This window comes from Polypterus senegalus, chromosome 4 (assembly GCF_016835505.1).
Source record: "Polypterus senegalus isolate Bchr_013 chromosome 4, ASM1683550v1, whole genome shotgun sequence".
In the NCBI taxonomy this organism is placed as follows: domain Eukaryota; kingdom Metazoa; phylum Chordata; class Cladistia; order Polypteriformes; family Polypteridae; genus Polypterus; species Polypterus senegalus.
The window spans coordinates 253,846,290-253,867,155 of NC_053157.1; the positions used below are offsets into that span (position 1 = coordinate 253,846,290).

General features: G+C 41.1%; 1 protein-coding gene across 1 annotated transcript in view; it reads right to left on the reverse strand.

Moving 5' to 3' along the window:
• Positions 1-2,779: 2,779 nt before the first annotated feature.
• The window catches only part of LOC120528508 (tripartite motif-containing protein 16-like), a 37,704-nt gene continuing 19,617 nt past the window's right edge, over positions 2,780-20,866 (reverse strand). Inside the window, exons 5-6 of the mRNA XM_039752685.1 lie at positions 13,786-13,851; positions 2,780-3,623 (exon numbers count right to left, since the gene is read on the reverse strand). Coding sequence (XP_039608619.1) covers positions 3,082-3,623; positions 13,786-13,851 — 608 coding nt within the window. The 3' untranslated portion in view covers positions 2,780-3,081. The remainder of the gene's footprint in view (positions 3,624-13,785; positions 13,852-20,866) is intronic.

Genomic DNA, 20,866 nt, shown 5'->3' on the forward strand with positions numbered 1-20,866 from the left:
GGATTACTAGCATTGTTATTTATAATCTTGGAGAAATAGCAGCGTCTCTCAAGACGGACAGTGTTATTGTATTCTGTTATTTTAACTTTTAATATTTCGTGGTGGATAGTAAGTTTAGTCTTCCTCCATTGACGCTCAGCTCTACGGCATGTTCTCTTTAAATCAGACACTCTTTGGGTCTTCCATGGTATAACAATGCTAGAAGATTTTTTCACTGTCTTTTCAGGTGCAACTATGTCAACAGCAGCTCTCACTTTAGAATTAAATCTTTCCACCTTACTATTTACATTGTCCTCGCTATTATAGCTGGCACTATAAACGGACTGATTGCTTAGAATGTTTGTAAGTTTTAAAGCTGCTGCCGAGTCAAAGAAGCGTTTTTTAACAATATGCTTCTCATGAGTGTTTTTTATCATTATTTCTATATTAAAAAGTAGAAGAAAATGTTCTGATAGACGAATATCAATGATCTGTTTTATATCAACTTTCAGTCCTTTAGTAATCACTCAGTCTAACGTATGACCTGCTTTATGTGTAGGCTGATTTATGAGTTGTCTCAAATCAAAAGAATCCAGGAGGTTCATAAATTCTTTTACTTTTAGATCACACTGATTATCTATATGAAAATTAAAGTCGCCAACTATAAGGAGTGTGTCATAATTAGTAATTAAAATTGACATTAAGTCAGAGAATTCCTCAAAAAACGACGCGTTATATTTAGGAGGTCTATACATGGATAGTACTAGAACTTGAGAATCTCCATGAATAACAACGGCGAGATACTCAAAGGACTTGAACTTACCAAAACTGACATCTTTACATTTTAATCGGCTCGAGTAAATGTTTGCCAAGCCGTCTCCCCTTTTTCCCTGGCGGTCTGCACGAGTCCTATCAGTCCTACACCAGTGACACCCAGCTGTCTTCACAGGAGCACATGGTGTCATCTTGACTTTCAGAATAGCTCAGTGATGTCTCCACCTGGATGAAGAAGCATCATTTCCATCTCAACCTGGTAAAGATGGAGCTCCTTGTTATACCAGCCAGTCCATCTACTCAACACCCCCCACCCCTCCAGCTTTGTCCAGCTCAGCTTATCGTCACTAATACGGCCAAGTCGGTATGTCATGTTAGGGTGGAGATCGACCTCCAGCACTCCTTCACTGACCACTCTGTCTCTTGTTCATACAGATTGCCTGTGAACAATGGCCAGCCGTTGGTCTTGTCACATGTCACATCTTGATTATTGTCACATTTTACTTGCAGCAGTTACTGGTATGTGCTAACAAGTCACTACTGATGATTAAGAAACAAACCTTTCAATTCAAACCCTTGATGCTGCAGCAGAACAACTGGTAGGTCGGCGTTTTCTACGTGTATATGAAGGCACTCATGAGGCCTTGTGCTCCTTCTCACCCTCTCAGGTCTGGTGGTGCCACCTCAGTAAGCCATCAAAGCTCAATCCAGGCTCTTCTCTTGTGTAGCTCCTAGCTGGTGGAACGAGCTGCCCACCTCTCTCTGAGCTACTCACACCCTTGATGTGTTTTTGAAGACCTTCTTGTTGTGTGGACTTCGTCTGACTGACTGACTGGCTTTGATAAGTTCTTGTAACTAAACAAGTGGAACTCGCTGGCATCTTGTTTGAGATCTTCACTTGTGCTGATCAGTTTTGTCACCTTGCCCTGTCACACTTTTTCCCAAACAGTCCCCATAGTGATGTTTACTCGATTATGTTTAATGTCTTAGGGATAAAAGCATCTCTTAAATGTACACCTGGGCCAATAAAACAAAATAAAGTTTACTGAATATTTAAATAACTATTTAAAAAAGTTAGGAAAGGATTAAAAATTATTAAAAAATAGGAAGCAGGCGCAAAAAAATGAAAACCTAGATTGAAAAAAATCCAACAACCATCACAGTAGGAGGGGGAGAAATAAGACCACCAAACATCAAAACATAAAGCAGAGCCCACCAGACAGGACAGAGCCCAGTGTTGGAGCGGCTCTTTCATCGCAGCTTCTTCTTAAATACCCGTGGGGGCGGAGCTCCAGCTGCAGTGTCACGTGGCCCCGCCTCTCTGGGATTCACATGAAATGCACAAAAAGAAATAAATAAACGAGGGACAACAAAAGTAACCAAATACATAAACGTGAGAATAAAAAACAAAGTATTGTTTGCAAACAAATTCATTAAAATAAATGTTCTCTTACAATATGAAATCTTACACAACCTAACAAAGCAGCCCTGTCTTCAAAGGTGATGACAATATTAATAAATATGCATAAAATATTGATTCAGTCAATCAGCTCTTCTGTGTGAGTAATACTGAGAGTGGCCACTAGAGGGGGCAGTTTGGCTACAGAAGAATCAGCTCACCTGTCAGCTGTGAAGGTCATGTGACTGTGTGATCGTGTCGCCCTTATTTTGCTCTTAATTCATTTAAATCTTAATTAGTTTTAGAAATAATATTTCAAGTTCTTTATTTCAGGTGTTTCATTCTTGCGTTTTTACTTTATTCTTATTTCTTTTCCACTGCACTATATTCTTTTCTCGTCCCCCCTTCTCTGCTGACCTTTCCCATGTATGTAATATGGCGGGTGTCCACTAGAGGGCGCCACTGCACTTCAGTCCCACCCCTCAGTCACTATAGTCACTATTCAAGAGCTCTCCATACGGAGTCTGTATAGCGCCTTTCAGTTGTGCTGATCCAGCAGGACCACATGGCTGTCCTACTTAACAGGTGACATTCAGTGACACTTGGGGACCTTAGTAGTTGTTGGGGTGTCAGCCTGAAGGACATGTGGCTGTGAATCAACAGTGACCCCTGCTGGTCAGACTGGTATTTGTAGGTCTGAGGTGTCACCGCCCATCATTATGACAGACACACCTGATTGGCTACTCAAACCCAATAATAATGGAGACCCTGACAGCCGCACTCGCCCTTCATTCTCATCCACAAATTCACTCACAGAGGTGCTGCCCCCCCAAACCCAGCCATCCTGTAAATTTAATTTCACCCCAAACTACAAACACAAAGAGGACCTGCGCTTGTGGGGACATCAGGTGACCAGTGGAGGGTTCTGGTCAGTGGTCACATGGTGTCAGATGGCTGATTGTTACACTGGAGTGAAGACTAAGCCAAAACCCTGGATAGAGGGGCTCAGTGAAGGAGGTGTTGAACCTGTGCAGGAGGGTCATTGTGTGTGAAACGCTATAAAATGACAGAGAGCCAGCAGGCCAGTCCAGATACACACCTATTGTGGGGCTGTAGGGGGCGCTGATTTCAGTCTTGTTTATATTGTGATGCACAGAGTACTGGGAATGAGAACACAGCAAACTCCAGGACTTGTCGTTGTATCCAAGGCTGCACTCCCAGCCCTCTCCTTTCCTGCCCAGTCCTTTATATGCGACTCCTATCAGCACGTTGTCTCCACTGCACTCCACCTCCCAGTAACAGCGAGTCCCAGTCAGAGCCTCTCTGCACAGAACTTGAGGCCAGTAGTCAAATCTGTCAGGATGATCAGGATATTTGGCTTTTGTCCACTCACGTGTCACCTTCTTGTTCCCTTCAGACAGATGGAGGCGTCCGTTTGCCGTGTTGATGTCCAGTGTGAGGGGACAGAAGTCTGAAAGGAGAGAAAAGAAAACGAGTGAGGAAATCTGGGAGTGTGTAACGGGACTGGGGGCGGAGCATAACACAGACAATTAACAGGAACCAATCAGGAGCTGCGCTGATGAGACACTAATAGTAAAGAGCTCATCTGATTGGACAGAATCTGTGGGGACTAAAAATAAAATTCTGAAATTAAGATAAACACCATAAGGTCACCGTCAAGGTCAGAGTTCAAATGGACTGTCCACAGTGACCACTGGCTTTATTAAAATGTCACTTTTTATTGTCACTGTCCACCTCTTTAATTTAAAATCAATCCACTGTCACACTTCATCACAAACTGATTTTCCTTTCCTCACAATAAGTCCCTGATCCCTGATCTCCTCCATCCATTCCCAGTCTTTTGTTCTTCCATTTCCAGTGGCCTACTAAACGTTTAGGGGTCACACCCTGCAGGTCAGGGCTACATGGAGCATGAAAATAAAAAATAAAAATAAAATAAGAACTGACTGAGAATGAAATGTTTGTAATGAATTGTCATAAACTTGTGACTGACGGCTCGATGATTTATTGGTCAGCTAACAAGACGGCCATCGAGTGCTGAGAGACATGAAGTTCATGAAGAAAGTCGCCATGGAGTGAGCTGAACCTACTCTGTCATTAAAGGAGACGATTCATGATTCTATCAGTAGAAATGTATCACCATTTTATATTTTTAACACAGATTATTTATTTATCTATCTATCTATCTATCTATTGTGGTCCCCAGCCGGGGTTGGAGCCCGGCCGAGACGCCCAGGAGGAGGAGAGGAGGGCTTGTGCCTCCTCCAGACCGCGAGGGGGCGTCCGTCCTGGTTATATTGGGGACCACGGGTACAGGGCTTGGAAGCCCAGCCCTGTAGGGACCCGTGATCACCGGCAGGCGGTGCCCCGATGCCAGTTTACCCCGTGTGGTCTTTGGCCGGGGATGGAGCCCGGCCGGGACGCCTTGAAAGACCGGAGGAGGGCCTGTGCCTCCTCCAGACCGAGAGAGGGCGTCCGTCCTGGTTATGCAGGAGGCCTCGGGTAGGGGGCTTGAAAGCCCAGCCCTGTAGGGACCCGTGGCCACCGCCAGGCAGCGCCCCAGTGCCTATTGATCCCGGGAGCCCAGCACTTCTGCCACACCAGGAAGTGCCGGGGGGAAGACGAAAGGGGATACACGGACGGCTTCCGGGTGCACAGCCGGCACTTTCGCCACACAGGGGTGTGGCCAGGACTAAGTGCCGGGAAGCAGCTGGAGCCCATCCGGGTTCCCATAAAAGGGGCCGCCTCCCTCCAGTCATTGGTGGAAGTTGGGAGGCAGTAAGACGGAGCTCGAGAGGACAAGAGGCGGCCAGAGAAAAGGCACAGAGACTGTGGGCCCTGGACTTTTGGGGAAATCGGTGCAAGAGGCACTGGGGTTCGTGAGTGCACGTGACTTTTATATTGACTAAATTGTATATAGTGTAAATAAACGGTGTGATGGGACGAAACATGTCCGTCTGTCTGTGCCGGGGCCAGCGTTCACACTATCTATCTATTATATAGTGTCTTTCATATCTATCTATCTATCTATCTATCTATCTATCTATCTATCTATCTATCTATCTATCTATCTATCTATCTAGTTGCAAAGAGAGCAGCAGTGAGTGAGGCAGACATGATGGATGTGATCAGGGCCAGTTTAAGATGAAATTGGGCCTGATGCTGCAGGTCTATTTTTTCTCGCCATTAACGCCTGTGCATTCGACGCTCACCGTACCTGCGCACTCAGACCGACCAAGGAGACTTAATTGCTTGTGACACAACCAGCCAGCCTTTATTGAACGTGAATAATAATAACGACGTAGTATCGTAACAACTCAAGATGAACATCAAACTATGTAACATCAACATTCAATAGCAATTGTCTGTGAAGTGCACTTAATGCAGAAAACCTAACAATGAAATACACAAAATTTCGCAATTCTCTTACAAAACAAAGTAAGAAAAAATGCATTTTTTGACACATTGGGTCAAAGAGACTCAGTTCAGGCTCTAGGGGGTAAAAATTTGTCCACAATTTAAATTTCATAATAGACCAGATTTAAAAAATTCTAAACATCCATGCTTGGCCCCCAGGCCGGCTTTTAGTTTTACCTTTACAGATAACCATTTAAATAGCCATCGATTTTTACTGTACAACTAACTTTCAAGGTGAAAAATTTACGACGTGGCACTTACTGAACAATAATAAAGTGAAAAGAATCCCAAAGATATTGCAAAAAATGCAGCTAAATTACTAAGTAAACTGTTTAATGTAAAATTGATAGCATTAACTTGAAATGTTCGGTTAACAATAAAGGCAGCGACGTTATAGTTACAGTACGTCACAGCGCAAAGAACAATAGTAACTTTTGTTATGGTGTATGAAATCTATACATTTTGGTTTCCATTATATTTTGTTCGAGACAAGAAACAGATGAACTAAGACAAATCAAAGCAGGTTTTCTTCCCTTACACCTCACTTTTATAACAGTTATTCACAGCTTAGTGCGAATTTGGTATTACAGCCTGGGAAAGAATGCTGAGCCATGGCTCAGGCTATTAATTACTTTATGGATGGACATCTCGGACAACAATTGGGTTTACGGCCTGGGAAAGGAAAACTGAGGCAATATCAAAAAACTTTATTACCTGGGGAATTAATTCATAACCATTTTGACAGCCAGCCAATCAGGTGCATGTATTGTGAAATCAAGGCATGACATTTCATAATAAATATGCCTTGGTTTGAGAAAGAGGAAGAGAAGCAAAGAAGAAGAAGGATAAGAAAAAGAGGATCAGATGAAGACAGCACTGGTCATCACCTGGGACATTCATCCTCGTCATCTCTACCTTTTTTCTAAAGACTATATATATTCAGACTTTCCTATCAGTACATATTTTCTATTATTCTTTGTTCTTGTGGTATTATTATTATTATTGCAATAAATACCATGCTGCTTTTAACTTTCTATGCTTTGTCTTAATGCCTAGAGTGATTGAATTAATAAGTTAGATTTCTTTGAGCACCTAGTGTAGCCAGATTTTTTGCCATTATATCTGTGCTGCAAGGTTTATAAGGCTGAGAGTGAGTGTGCCACTCAATAGAAGAGACAGTACAAGAAGAAGACGGTATTCTTGGCTGATAAATGGCCGATAGTCAAGAGTGCTGAGTCTTTGTACTGTATGTGTAAATGTATTCTTGTAGACCAAAAGTAATATTTGGGTCTGAGATATCACTAAAACATCGTATGTTGTTCGTGCCGATAATAAGTAAGTCTCTCGAAGTGCTGAATGACAGGCTGTGTTATTCCTAATGCACTTGCGTGGTTTAAAGTGTTAAGGGTTAATCAGTGTGTGTGTGTCATTCATGGGGCACTGTTGTGGTTAGGGTCTGTGTGTGTGTGTTCATCTTAAAGTGCAACAGTAGACCAACCCGATAACGAACTTGACGAGAACACTTACCCTTGAGGAAACAGGTAAAGGGCAAGTAATACCACAATAATACATTTTGGCACTGCGAGCAGGGTTAATGGAGTAATCATGTGTTGCATTTTTGTGTGTTTGGTTTCATTTTTCAAAGACAGGGGTGGATCGTCCACAGGCGAATATACTGTAATCGCATGCTGTCATACAGCCGGCACATCAACAGCATTTCTAAAGTTTTTAGGTGTATGGTAGAGTCAGCTGTTACAGCTGTGTTTTCTCCACTAAAAATGGAGGCAGCAGCAGTAGCCGCAACAGCAAAGTTAACGGCAACATTAAACACAGCAGCAGCAATAGAGACAGTCAGTGACTTCAGTGACTTTGAATTCCTCTTTTTCATCTACTGCTCCTCTTAAATGTGATGTTCCTCAGGGATCCATTTTGGGTCCTATTTTATTCTCTATATACCTTCACTCTATTGGAGGTATTTTTAGGAAATTTATCATTTCTTTTCACTGCTATGCTGATGACACACAGATCTATATTCCTGTCTGCAACTCTGTAATAAATCAACTGCATAACTGTCTTTCTGAACTAAGATCCTGGATGGCTAAAACTTTTATGTTCTGAATCAAAATAAAATGGAGGTGCTTATAATGGGTCTATCAGCCAAAGCCCAAATTGATCTTCTCGGCTCCTTCTCTGTCTTCTGCAAACCTCAAGTCCGCAATCTTGGTGTTACCTTTGACAGTAACCTCTCTTTTGAGAAACGGATGAATTCTGTAATTCGTGTTAATTTTATGTTTTTCTTCTTCTTTTATTGTAAAGCACTTCAGCCAGAGCATTCCTATGTTGTTTTAAATGTGCTATATAAATAAATTTGACATTGACATTTTCTCTCTGTTATAGTGCCTTTCCTATCATCTCTTATCATATCACCTTTCATGAATATCTATCTACTATAGTGTCTTTCACGTGTACCTCCTGTATGTATTTTACTGTGCCCATCTGTCATATTCTCTCTCTTCCTTTCTTTCTTTAGTGTGTTTCCTGTCATGTCTTATTATTATTTGACTGTCATTCTTATCCAAGGTGACTCCCATCATCTGAGATTCCATTGTTTCCTTTTCTTTTCTTTGTCCAATTGTAGCCCAGGCAGGTGAAGTGACTTGCTCAGGTCACACAATGGTGTCAGTAGTGGGATTTGAACCTACGACCTCAGAGTTTGAAGTCCAAAGTCTTCACCACCACACCGCACTACTCCGTTATCTATTATATAGCGCCTTTCATGTATATATCTATTATAGTGCCTTTCACGTCTGTCTACTGTATTTGTCTTTAACTCCTTTTCCTATTTGTCATTTTCTCTCTTAGTGTTATAATGACTTTCCTATTATTTATTATTTTAGTGCACTTCTCATCTTTCTCTTATATAGTGCCTTTCATATTTATCTGCCATATTCTGTCTTTCTTATTGTCTCTCCATCTATCATACTATTTCTTTTACAGTATATAGTGACTTTAATATCTGTATATTATATAGTGCCTTTCACGTCTATCTCTCTACTATTTCTGTCACTGATCTGCCCCCAGTAGTTTTGGTTCCCTTCCACTTTTTAAACACGGATCCCACTTTTCAGTCCAATAAGTGTAAACTGACCCCAGTGACTGTCACCCGCCATTCTTATTCCACACAGCAGACTCTTTCTTTGTATTTCGACTTCACAGATTATTTGAAACAATAAATTAAATTCCGATGGCTCACACAAAGTGATTCAGACCTTCACCTCATGTTCTGTCGCTCATTATTTGGAGTTAATAACTGCCATCAAGGTCATCCTGAGGCTCTAGATGAGACTTCTACTCCTGTCACTGCCCACCTGGCCCACTCGTCTTGACGTCTGATGGCCTTTTTCTCCCAGCTGTGACGTTCAGCTCTTTCCATGGATGTTGACTTGGATTCAGTTCAGGGCTCATAGCAGACACTTCACAATGTCTTCTTTTCCCACATTCTTGGTGGTCTTACCCGTGTGACATTCGCTCCCAAACATCTTGATGATCTCCTGATTTCATTGTGATCTTCACAGATTCAGCACTTCAACCTCAGACCATTAATGGTGTCGCTTTGTCTTCTGTGGACACAGAGCTGCTGTGACTCACCATCAAGCTCTCATTTCATTTCTTCAGTCCAAAGGTTCTTCTCCAGCACTGTGGCTGATTAACACGCAGTTTAGAAAACTCCAGTCTGTGTGTGTCCTACAGAAGTGGGGTCTTCTACCATGGAGCCCACTGTCATTGACACAGTAACAGATGGTGTGACTTGACGCTGTTGTCCTTTGAACTCGGAGGTCAGTCTGAGTCTCTCTTGATTTCTTGTTTTTTCTCCACCATTTAAACTCTCCTTCTGTTCAATCTGAGGTCAGCTTTACTCTGGTGGTCTCATCAGGGAGGTGGGCTACAGTCCTGCGGACCCTCAAATATCTTGAGAATATTAGCAGCTGTGCTCACTGGAACATGAAGCTCTGTGGAGGTGGTCTTGTAGTCTTCACCTTGACCATCCTTGGCTGTGACCTTCTTCATCTCCTCCTCTTTTCTTGTCCTCATTCAGTGTGAGGCACACAATGACACAACACAGCAGAGTGAGGACTTGACTGAGTTTCTGAAAACCCCGGTGACACTCATTAGAGGAGTCAGTCAGCTTGAGATGTCGCCACAGTCCAGTGGTATCTTTGAACTTCTAAGGACCCCCAATAATTTCCTCTGCCATTTTCATTTGTTTTAATGTTTAAAATTTGTGAAGTCGAGAACTCAAAGCAAAGTGTCTGCTCTGTGGAGTAAAGAGTTGAAGATGATGAGGACTTTTGTCAGCTTTAACTTATTTCACATACAACTTCTTCATTTTTAAATAAACACTTTTATCTGTCTGTATCTTGTGGACTATGGCCGGCCATTCATCCCGGCCAATACCCCCAGGCTGCCAGAGGGAGCCCTACCTGTGACATGGAGATGCCCAGAATTCCGGCAGGGCATCATGGACTATGTAGTTTTAGTACACAACCCTGCTGGATAACGTCAGGGCCGCCAGGATACACTGCAGGTAGGCTCAGAGATGTGTATTTTCCCTATAACACGGAAGTATGTCTTAGACACAGCAACAGAGGAAATGATGTACTTCTGGGATGAAAAAAAAGAGTTTTTGATTTGACCCGGAAGTCCTAGGAAGTCACATGGACTGAGGGTTCAGAAGCACTTCCGGGTCAAGGACTATAAAGGACTCTGGGAAATCCCAGACTGACAAGCTGAGTCATGTGGCAGGGAACAACGCGTCTGGGAGAGTGGAGGGTTGTTTGTGTATTGGTTTATTTATTATTATATAAGTATTGTGGAGTGGAGGGTGCTTTGTGCACGTTATTATTATAATAACTCCATTATTTGGACTTTTATCTGGTGTCTGGCGTCTGGTCTGAGGGTTCAAGGGGACGACAGCGCCCCAATCTGTCACAATATACAGTAGTGTGAAAAAGTAAGTGCACCCCATGACGTGTTTTTTCTTTTTAACATGCAGGGTCTTCACAACGTCTTCATACTCCTTCACGTTTTCACATTTTTTATACTGTACCCTTGTGGTAAAATAATCTATATTTATTGTTTCCCTGATCCAGCAATACTTAACACCCCATAATGACAAAGAGAAAGCAGCATTTTAGAAATGTTTGTAAATGTACTTAAAAACAACTGAGCTTTTTGCAGAGGATGTTGTCACGTTTGCTTCATCAGGCCGTGATCTTCAGCTTTCTCTGGATCGGTTCACAGCTGAGTGTGAAGCGACTGGGATGGGAATCAGCACCTTCAAATCCGAGACCATCTGAGGTCCTCAGCCGGAAAAGGGTGGAGTGCCCTCTCAGGGTTGGGGGCGAGGTCCTGCTCCAAGTGGAGAAGTTCAAGTATCTCAGGGTCTTGTTCACGAGTGAGGGAAGAATGGAGCGTGAGATCAACAGGCGGATTGGTGCGGCATCCGCAGTAATACAGGCTCTGCATCGGTCTGTCGTGGTGAAAAAGGAGCTGAGCCGTTAGGCACAGCTCTCAATGTACCAGTTGATCTACATTCCTACCTTCACCTATGGTCATGAGCTATGCATAGTGACCTGAAAAAACGAGATCACGAACACAATCGGCTGAAATGAGTTTCCTCTGCAGGGTGTCTGGGCTTCCCCTTAAAGATAGGGTGAGAAGCTCAGTCATCCGGTAGGGACTCAGAGTAGAGCCGCTGCTCCTCCGCATCGAGAGGAGTCAGATGAGGTGGCTCGGGCATCTGATCAGGATGCCTCCTGGACGCCTCCCTGTTGAGGTGTTCTGGGCACGTTTAACCGGGAGGAGGCCCCAGGGAAGACCCAGTGACTATGTCTCCCAGTTGGCCTGGGAATGCCTCGGGATTCCCCTGGAAGAGCTAGAAGAAGTGGCTGAGGAGAGAGAAGTCTGGGCATCTCTGCTCAAGCTGCTGACCCCGCAACCCGACCTTGGATAAATGGAAGAGGACGGTTGGATGAATAGACAACTGAGATATCCCATTGGCAGAAGGATTCAGACCCTTTGATGGGACACAACTTTGACTCAGCTACATCCAATTGTTTCTGTCATCGTTGAGATGTTTCTACACCTTGTTTGGAGTCCACCAGTGGTCAATTTTCTTGATTGGACCTGATTAGAAAAGGCACACACCTGTCTACAGAAGGTCCACAGTGAAACAAAAACCAAGCCATGAGGTTGACGGAATTGCCTGCAGATCTTAGAAACAGGATTGGGCCAAGGCGCTGATATGAGGAAAGATATGCAAAAATTCTGCAACATTGAATGTTTCCCAGATGACAGGGATCTCCATTATTTTTTTATTGAATAAGTTTAGAACTCCAATGACTCTTCATAAAGCAATCAATGAAGAAGGACTTTCATTAAAGTGGTGACCAAGAAGCTGTGGCTGAGCTTCAGAGAACCTGTGTGGAGAATGGAGAAGCTTTCTGAAGGACAGTCAATACTACAACACTCCACAAATCTGGGTTTTCTAAAAGGCATCTAAAGGACTCTCAGGCTGTGGAAAACAAGATTCTCTGCTCTGATGAGACCAACATTGACCTGCTTGGCCTCAATTCTAACTGTCACCACTCTTTTCCTACAGTACACATGCCATTCCAATGCTGGTGGCAGCATCATGCTAGGAGTTGTGTTTCAGCAGTAGTCACCAGTCAGCACTGAGAGAAAGCTGAACAGGTCAAAGAACAGAGACGTCCTCTCTGAAAACCTGCTCAGAGAGCTCTGGACTTCAGTCAGGGCCAAAAGTTTACCTCTCAACCTGATAACGACCTAAAGCACAAGGCACAGACAACCCAGGGGTGGCTTATGGATAACTCTGTGAATGTTCTTGAGTGGCCCAGCCAGAGCCTAGCCTTGAACATCTCCAGAGAGACCTGAAAATGGATGTCCACTGGTGGTCTCCATCTAACCTGACAGAGGTTGAGAGGATCTGCAGGGAAGAATGGCAGAACATCCCCCACTTCAGGTGTGCCAAGCTGACACATCAGACTCCAGGCTGTGCCAAAGGAGCTTCAAGTAAGTCCTGAGTAAAGGGTCTGATTACTTGTGTCAGTGCGACATTGCAGTTTTTAAATTTGTATTTCATTTTCTCAAATCCTGTTTTTGCTTTGTCACTGTAGGGGGGTTGAGTGTTGCTTTATGAGGGGAATAATTAACTGAAATGATTTTAGCACAAGGTGGCACCATCTCAAAATGTGAAAAGAGTGAAGGGGTCTGAAGATTTATTGAAGGCGCAGTATGTGGACATATCCAGATTTGATCATCATTTAAACAGTAAAGGTGATCAAACATAAGAAACGTCCTTTACATTCTCTAGTCCATTGTATTATTTAAATAAACATAAAGGCAAATTTCACATGTGGAAAAAGTAAGTGCACCCCTTCATTGATCACCACCTCAAATCACTCAAATTAGGATCAGGTGCAGATAATGAGAACATCACGAGAGAGGATGTCGTCTGACGCTGTCCTCTGATTTAAACCTCAGACATTTCTTTTGGTTTGTTCTTTGTTGTTGAAGTTTGTGTTATCACCAAGCTGAGAACAAAAGAGCTTCTGAGGCCTTCACAAAGAAGGTTATATAGATGACGATGAGTCTGGGAAAGAACTTAAAGAGATCTACACAAAAGATGTTCAAAGAAGTCTCTCAGAGCCCCAAGTTTTAACACCGGAACTCCAGGTAACACTTGCCACTGTTCATGTCACAGTACCTGAGTCTACCATTAGAAAGAGACGACACACATGAGATCAACATGGACAAAGTGCCAGGAGGAAACAAGAATGAACATCAGGGCAACACTCAATCCTTAGGCACAAGCCAGGACCTTTGCCACAGTGTGCTCTGTACAAATAAATTATGAATTATTTTTATCAATATTATAAGGGAATAACTGAAATAGAAAGAAGAGACTGGGAAACATAAAGAGAAAACGACAGAAACTGCAAAGAAATTGGACAAAGAAAAAGGATAAAGAACAATGGAGGGAGTCCATTGGCGTAGTCGGGAGGATTTTTTGATGTGTGTTTTTAGTTTACTTGACACTTCGTGTCAAATGGATTACCTTGGTGATTCACTGAGATATTTAAAGATAAATGATTTCTTTATCCAATCAGTCTTACATTGTAAAAACTCCTCTCTGCTCTGAGGTTCAGGAGGCTGTAAGGTGAAATTTCGAGCTTCACAACCTGAAAATAAAAAGAAAAGAGAAGATTGGAAACTGTGAAGATGGCAAGATGTTCACTAGCAACCTAAAGCACGTAGGCAAGGGTTAAATGGCTCGATGTGCCATTCTTGCTCATCAAAGTGAAGACGTTTTCTGAAAGGTCATGAAATTTATTAAAAGTCAAACACTAAAGTCTCTCCTTCTTAGAAGTACTCAGACCCTTTACTGTGGCACTCCAGATAATGCTGAGGTTCATCCTGTCTGCTTTAATTATCTTTCTGATGTCTTTAGAACTTGATTAGTGCCCACCTGTGCCAACATGATTGGATATCATTTAGAAAGCCCCACGTGTACCTGTGTATAGAAGGTCCCACAGTTTACACTGTATGTCTGGACAAAAACGAAGCCATGACATCCAAGGAACTCCCTATAGACCTCCACAATAAAATGGTGTTAAGGAACAGATCAGGGAAATAGGATTGCACCATTTCTAAAGCTTTGAGTGTTCCCAGAAGCACATTGGTCTCAAGAATTGTCAAAGTAATTGACTGGGCAAGAGGGGGTCTTGGTCAGGGAATTGACTAACAACCCAGCGGTCAAAATATTCCAAAGTCCTCTGCTGAGATAGAAAAATCTCAGCAGCATTCCATCAATCAGTATAACCCTCGACAATTAAATAACCGCCCGCGTGGTAGTGAAACAGGACAAACTTCAAAAATCAATTAAATAAAATTTAATTTGTATTGAGAACAATTTATATTGATAGGTTTTCTATCCGAGGTCTTCTCTTGGTTTTATCAGGATTTTATTTTTGGTTTTATTAGGGTCGAGGACATAGCGGTTTGGTGAACTAACCCAGGAGAAAGCAACGTAAAGCTGACCATGAGAGAAGTCGGGTGAGAGAAGATCAACCTTTGCCAACTGGAGGGTCTGTCCCAGTGCCTCGTTAATTGGCATTGAAAAGCAAAGCTTCACCGGGAACTGTAATCTCTTGAATTGAAGGAGTAAGTCTGTCGCAATTAGAGGAATGTGTGGGATTAAAACCCTCTGGCCAGAGTCACAATCTGTGATGATTATCACCTCTATGATGTTGTTCTGAAGCTGACAGACCTGGAGACGGGCACCATTGCAAAGTTTGGGTGGTTTCAGGTTTCTCAAAAGGTGCTCCTACCTTTAATACTAAGTTGTGGAGTGGCATGCCAGGAGGATTAATGGATTTGAAAAATTCTGTAGGAATTCCTGAATCGTTGTGTTCTAAAATGGTATTTATTGAAGTGTAGACAGCGTGTCAAATAATTTGAGCACCAATTGATTCATTTTATGCCTCCCCCTGCCCTCGGCCTTTGCTTTGCACTTATAAATCGCTGCTGCAAGCGAACTGTGATGAGAGAAGTCGCAAAATCAACCAGAATGTTCAAGCAAATTATAGAAAAAAACCTGATCTAAATCTGTGAAGTAGTTCTCTCGTGAAAAGTGGACAGAACAACAGACAGGCGTTGGATTTTATAAATATAGATAGATAGATAGATAGATAGATAGATAGATAGATAGATAGATAGATAGATAGATAGATAGATAGATAGATAGATAGATAGATAGATAGATATCAGCAGCCCCAGCACTGCCCCCTGCTGGTCACCCCTCATAACATCGGCCAGTTCTGAGAAGGTTCCTTGCACCATTACCCTCTGGTTACTGTGTCTGAGACAGTTCTGAACCCATCTAAAAACCTCACCCTGAACTCCAAATTCATTTAGTTTGATGCACAGACTCTCATGTGGCACCTGCACATTAAAGTTACTGCCGGTCACCCTTTTTATATAATGGGATGATATTTGACATTTGCAGTCCTTCAGAATCTCTCCAGTGTTCAGTGACTACCTAAAAATATGTGTCAAGGGTTTACATCTGTACTCACTACTCGTAATTCCGTCCCACCTTAAATCTTCTTAAATCCCTTCACACCTCTCCGCCAGCGTCCTTTGTTCTCTAAATGTGCTGATAAAGAGAAGCTAGAAGCAGCCGGCTATTCCATCCCCCCCAAAAGCAAGTGGCGGTGAGATAGGAAGAAAGCAGCTTCACCAGCGTTTGTGTGTCAGAACCGGGACTTTAGGTTGAGGGTGTTTGGCGTTAGTATGCATCGTGGTACACTGCAGAGCTATAAGCGCGTCTTTAGTGAAAACAACCGTGTCAGATGGGGTTGTATGGATTGATTCTGAGCGACTGAGAGAATGAAAAGTGAATTAAAAAAAACAAAAAGCTAGCCTTTACAAGGATCATAAATTGCACCGGCTGTTACATACTGAAATCAAATGTATGCTTTTATTTTAAAACAGTAAGACTAAGAGCAGTTTACTTCTCAAAGCGGAGGCGAGGATCGAACTTCGTGACCTTTTGATTCCCAAGCGGAGGCTGAGTCTATTGAGCCACGGAGGCAGTTACAATAAAGTGGTGTCAATGTCACATGTTTAGGCGCTTTTGTTTCTGCAGTTATATGATTGAATAAAAGTGCAATTGTGTTATTCTTGTGAAAATGTTTCTTTGCTATTTGGACTTCAGGCTTCATATATTATATAGTTTATGCCTACATTTTGTCATCTACTACTAGAATATAAAAACGTTTCTGTTTTAACAATGTGTTGACACAGATTAGTGTAGAAACGGAACAGACATGAAATGCGTGTGTTCCAAACAGCGATCTATTATTTCCACTCTAAAACTCCACTTCACTCCCAGATACTCAATCAAGGCATGAGCTGAGAGAAGTTAGTGCACGTTCTAAATTGGTAGGGGATGGAATAGCCGGCTGCTCAAGCTTCTCTTTATCAGCACATTTAGAAGACAAGGGACGCTGGCGGAGAGGTGTGAAGGGATTTATGAAGTGATTTAAGGTGGGACGAATTACGAGTTTTTAGTAGGCTCTGGTAATTCTAGTGTTAACACTCGAGTTACCAAAGCCTACAAAAAAACTTGTAAATCCATCCCACCTTAAATCCTTCACACCACTCTGCCAGCGTCTTTTGTCTTGTAAATGTGTCGATAAACAGCAAGCAGCCTGCTCTCACATCCCCACCACTGCACAGTTATCTCAGCTCAAGTCTGTTTATCTGCATGTCAGTTGCTTAGAGTTGTATAGAGTGAGAAGTCAAGTAAAATTACACCTTTAATAAATATTACATTGTATCTATCTCATGAGTGTTCCTGTCTACAACAATCTATGTAAACACATTGTTAAAACAGAAACATTTTTAATGCTTTAGTAATAACTGACAAAATGTAGACATGAAGTGTATAATGTGTGAAGCCTGAAGTCCAAATATCAGAGAAACATTTTCACAAAAGGTACAAATATAACAGAACAAGTGTGCTTTTATTGAAGAATATTGACAGCAGGAAAAGAACAGCTTTAGGGTGTGACACTGACACGCATTTACTACAACTGCCTCAGTGGCACAGCGGTATCAACTGTTGACTGGTAATCAAAACTTCTCAGGTTCGAGTCCATTTTGAGAAGTGAGCTGCTCATATTCTTACTATTTTAGAATAAAACATACATTTGATTCGAGTCTGTAACAGCCGGTGTAAATGTATGATACTTGTAAAGGTTAGCTTTGTTTTTGTTATATCAGTTTTATTCTGTCAGTCGTGTTCACAATCTCACCACCATCTGACACTGCTATTTTCACATAAAGATAAAGATGCTCTATAACAGGCGTGAATTTAGATGATGACGATGGTTCTAAATCAGAGAAAGAATGCCGTCGCACTTTTGCCATCGCTGTACTTTGTATATGTACACGGTAGCTCTGCAGTCTACTTGTGACTTAACGCTGTAGGAAGTAAGTAAAGAAATCAGTGTAAATATGTAAATAACATTTGATCTGGCTCTTATATACAAAGTACAGCGGCGGCAGCTTTCACGTTCAGCTATAGACTCTTCAGTCCACGGCGACTCTCCATGCTAGTGTTTAGATCTGGACAGTGCATGTGCCCAAAACACTAACATTTATATGTTACTTACATAAAAACCAGATCGAATGTTATTTACTTATTTACCTTTATTGATTTACTTACTTCCTACAGAATAAGGTACATCATAAATAACAGTTAGAGATAAATTAATATGGCAAATTATTACAAGGCTAGTAAAATGTTTCTTCAGTAGGTTAATACACAAAACAAAATTAACACAGTTTTACATCACAGATGTCTTAAATTATAATAAGATGTTACATATTTGAACTTGAGTGTTTTCATAAAACAAAACTCTTATAACATCTATACCCTGTAACAACCTGTAGCTCATCTTATCAAGAGACACAATCTTTTAAATGTCTCTAAGATATTACAACCGCACAGTTTATAGAGACTAATGGTCCTAATGTATAACTGACTTAACAATCCACTGAGCACTAAATTTAATACATTGATGTAAGTTCATAAAATGAATCACTTAACAGATACAAATCAGTTCTAATACATTTCATAATTACTGAAGTAATAATAATAAGTTGACATATATCAAAATACGTAAACCCTCTTCACTGTATTTTATATGAAGACTAGAGAAAGAAATGAGTCTAGTGTGCTATGGCAACATTTAATATTTTGTATTTTTCATTGAAACATTTTATTATACAGGATGTTATACCCTTACATTTGCACTAATCAGCATGCAAGGAAATAATTCCAGTAACTGTTGTTCATTAATTTATGATTGATAATCAATTATTCACCACCCTTTAGTCAGATGATTTCTAATTTCTCTGCCCACACTTGCTGTTAAACTATTTCTTGCAGCTTGTATAGAAATATATATATATATATATATATATTTATTTTCATCCATTGGTCATTGGGTTTGCTGAATCTGGAGAAAAGGAACATCTATAGCTTTAAGTTATATATTCTTTTATGCTTATAATACTTTTCTTGAAATTCACTTAACTCTTTGACTGACTACGGACAGGCTGTAATCCTGTCACTCAGTTCAACTTACAAGTTCAGCAGGTCATCTTTATTTATCACAGCCTCTGCTTGTAGGCTTTAAAGACATCCCAGACTCACTGACTACGCACAGATTGCATTATCAAGTTATTCTTATGATCACTTTTTTGACTTTACTTGCTAACATTTTTAGATACTAATACAATTAAATTTGAATATGATCCCCTATTACTATGCTATTATGTTATTATATGAGGCGTCCCCCGTATCTTTTAAATGTAATTTCACATTATTGGTCAGTCAGCTGATGAACACAGACTTACAAATGACATATAAAAGAGCGCCTGCCACCCTAGACTCTGAATAAGAGTAATTCATCTTCTTTTATTTTTCTTTGTTAGATTTTTATCCCACCTTCGTACCCAAGCAGATTACTTGACTAAAGCAGACGCTCTTTAAACAACATTCAGCACACTGGAGGAAGTGACTGTTCACAAACCAACAGCCTTCTCTCTTTGCAGTCATTTCAACACACTTAGCATTTGCTTCATTCTTTCAAATATCTTCACATATTCTCATACTCACTTTCTGTTTTACAATTGCACTTCATCCACAGAATAAAGTTCATTTACAATAGTATTTCATTCACAGAGATCTCTATCACACATGCTGTAAACTCACTCGAGGTTGTGCATTTTTATTTTATTTTTATAAGGTTTCACTGTTCAATGCACTTAACCACTTCTTTACCTTCATGCTTATCATTACAATCAAGCAACTTCTTAGGATGCAAGATGGCATCACTTTCATTAAATTGGGAGTACATCTCACCTCAGTTTCATACGGCGCTAGTCTCCACATCATGAAAACTTCACGGCGAACCAATTCAGAGACTACAAGGTGAATCCACCCATCGAGAAATCACGCAGCACAATTCCACAACGAGAAAGCATTCCCATAAAAAGTTACGCGGTCACAAAGCATATCCTGACTCAACAAAGAAAACATACATACTTGAATCTTTATTTCGTATCACCTGGCAAGTGTGCTAACCACTGCGCCACCGTACTCTTTACCTTTATAGTTGCTAAAATACACAACCTTCATTCACGCACATCAGGCACATTCTGCTTCTCACAAAAACTTGTCTCCTTCTCATTAAAAAGAGCATTTCCTTTAAACTTGATCAGGGTTCAAAAGTAAAAATGTTTTGCACGTTTATAAGCTTTAAAAAAAAGTGGAGACATTTTATTGACTTTAACCCAATTAGACATATCGATAATTATCTTTCTTTGTCATGTCTCGTTTTTAAATCCACACTTCATCCATTAATACCTTCTTAAAAGTATGGCCAGTACTTACAGGGAGGTAACAGAGGCGTGCTTCTCATTGCAAAGTTCAAATTAAATGTATTTGTTCCAATTAAAATTAGAGCTCTTTTACATTTTAGTGCTATTTGTGTACACCGTTTACAGTTTCTTTTCAAACACTAGCTTATATCGTAGGTTCGTAATTTAAGCTATATTTATAAGATGATTTCAATAATTTCTGGGTGTTTTAGCACATATCAATACTTTAGTAGTACAATATGGGGGGGGGTTGACAAAACCTTTAACCTTTAACCTTTAACCTTTTAGGGAAATTGATTGAACAGCTGCACAGCTCACAGACTGCTTTTGAACAGGCGGACGAATCGTGTATTTTGGATTACATCGGGCTGCTATTATGCTATTAAAGATTTCTACAATTATTTTAGCGAGTGCAATCGAGCCTTTATGGATTTTATTTGTATTGACACTGTTCATCTTTAAGTAACTGACTTACCAGACCTGCTGGATGTGTGACTCGTCAAACGACAAGGTAAACTTTTAATAACGTGCAATTCTTCATAGCTTTTACAAAGTACTGTTCCTAATGGAAACGATGCAATTTATTTTAATAACAGTGTTCCCCAACATGGCATTTACTTTTCCAGGCAGGTTTTGGATTTCGTACGGCATCTGATTAATCTGCGATGTCCACTCGGGTGCCATTTCACTTTATTCTGGACAGCCAGTCTCGTGTCTACACGTTTAAAACTGTTGTTTACA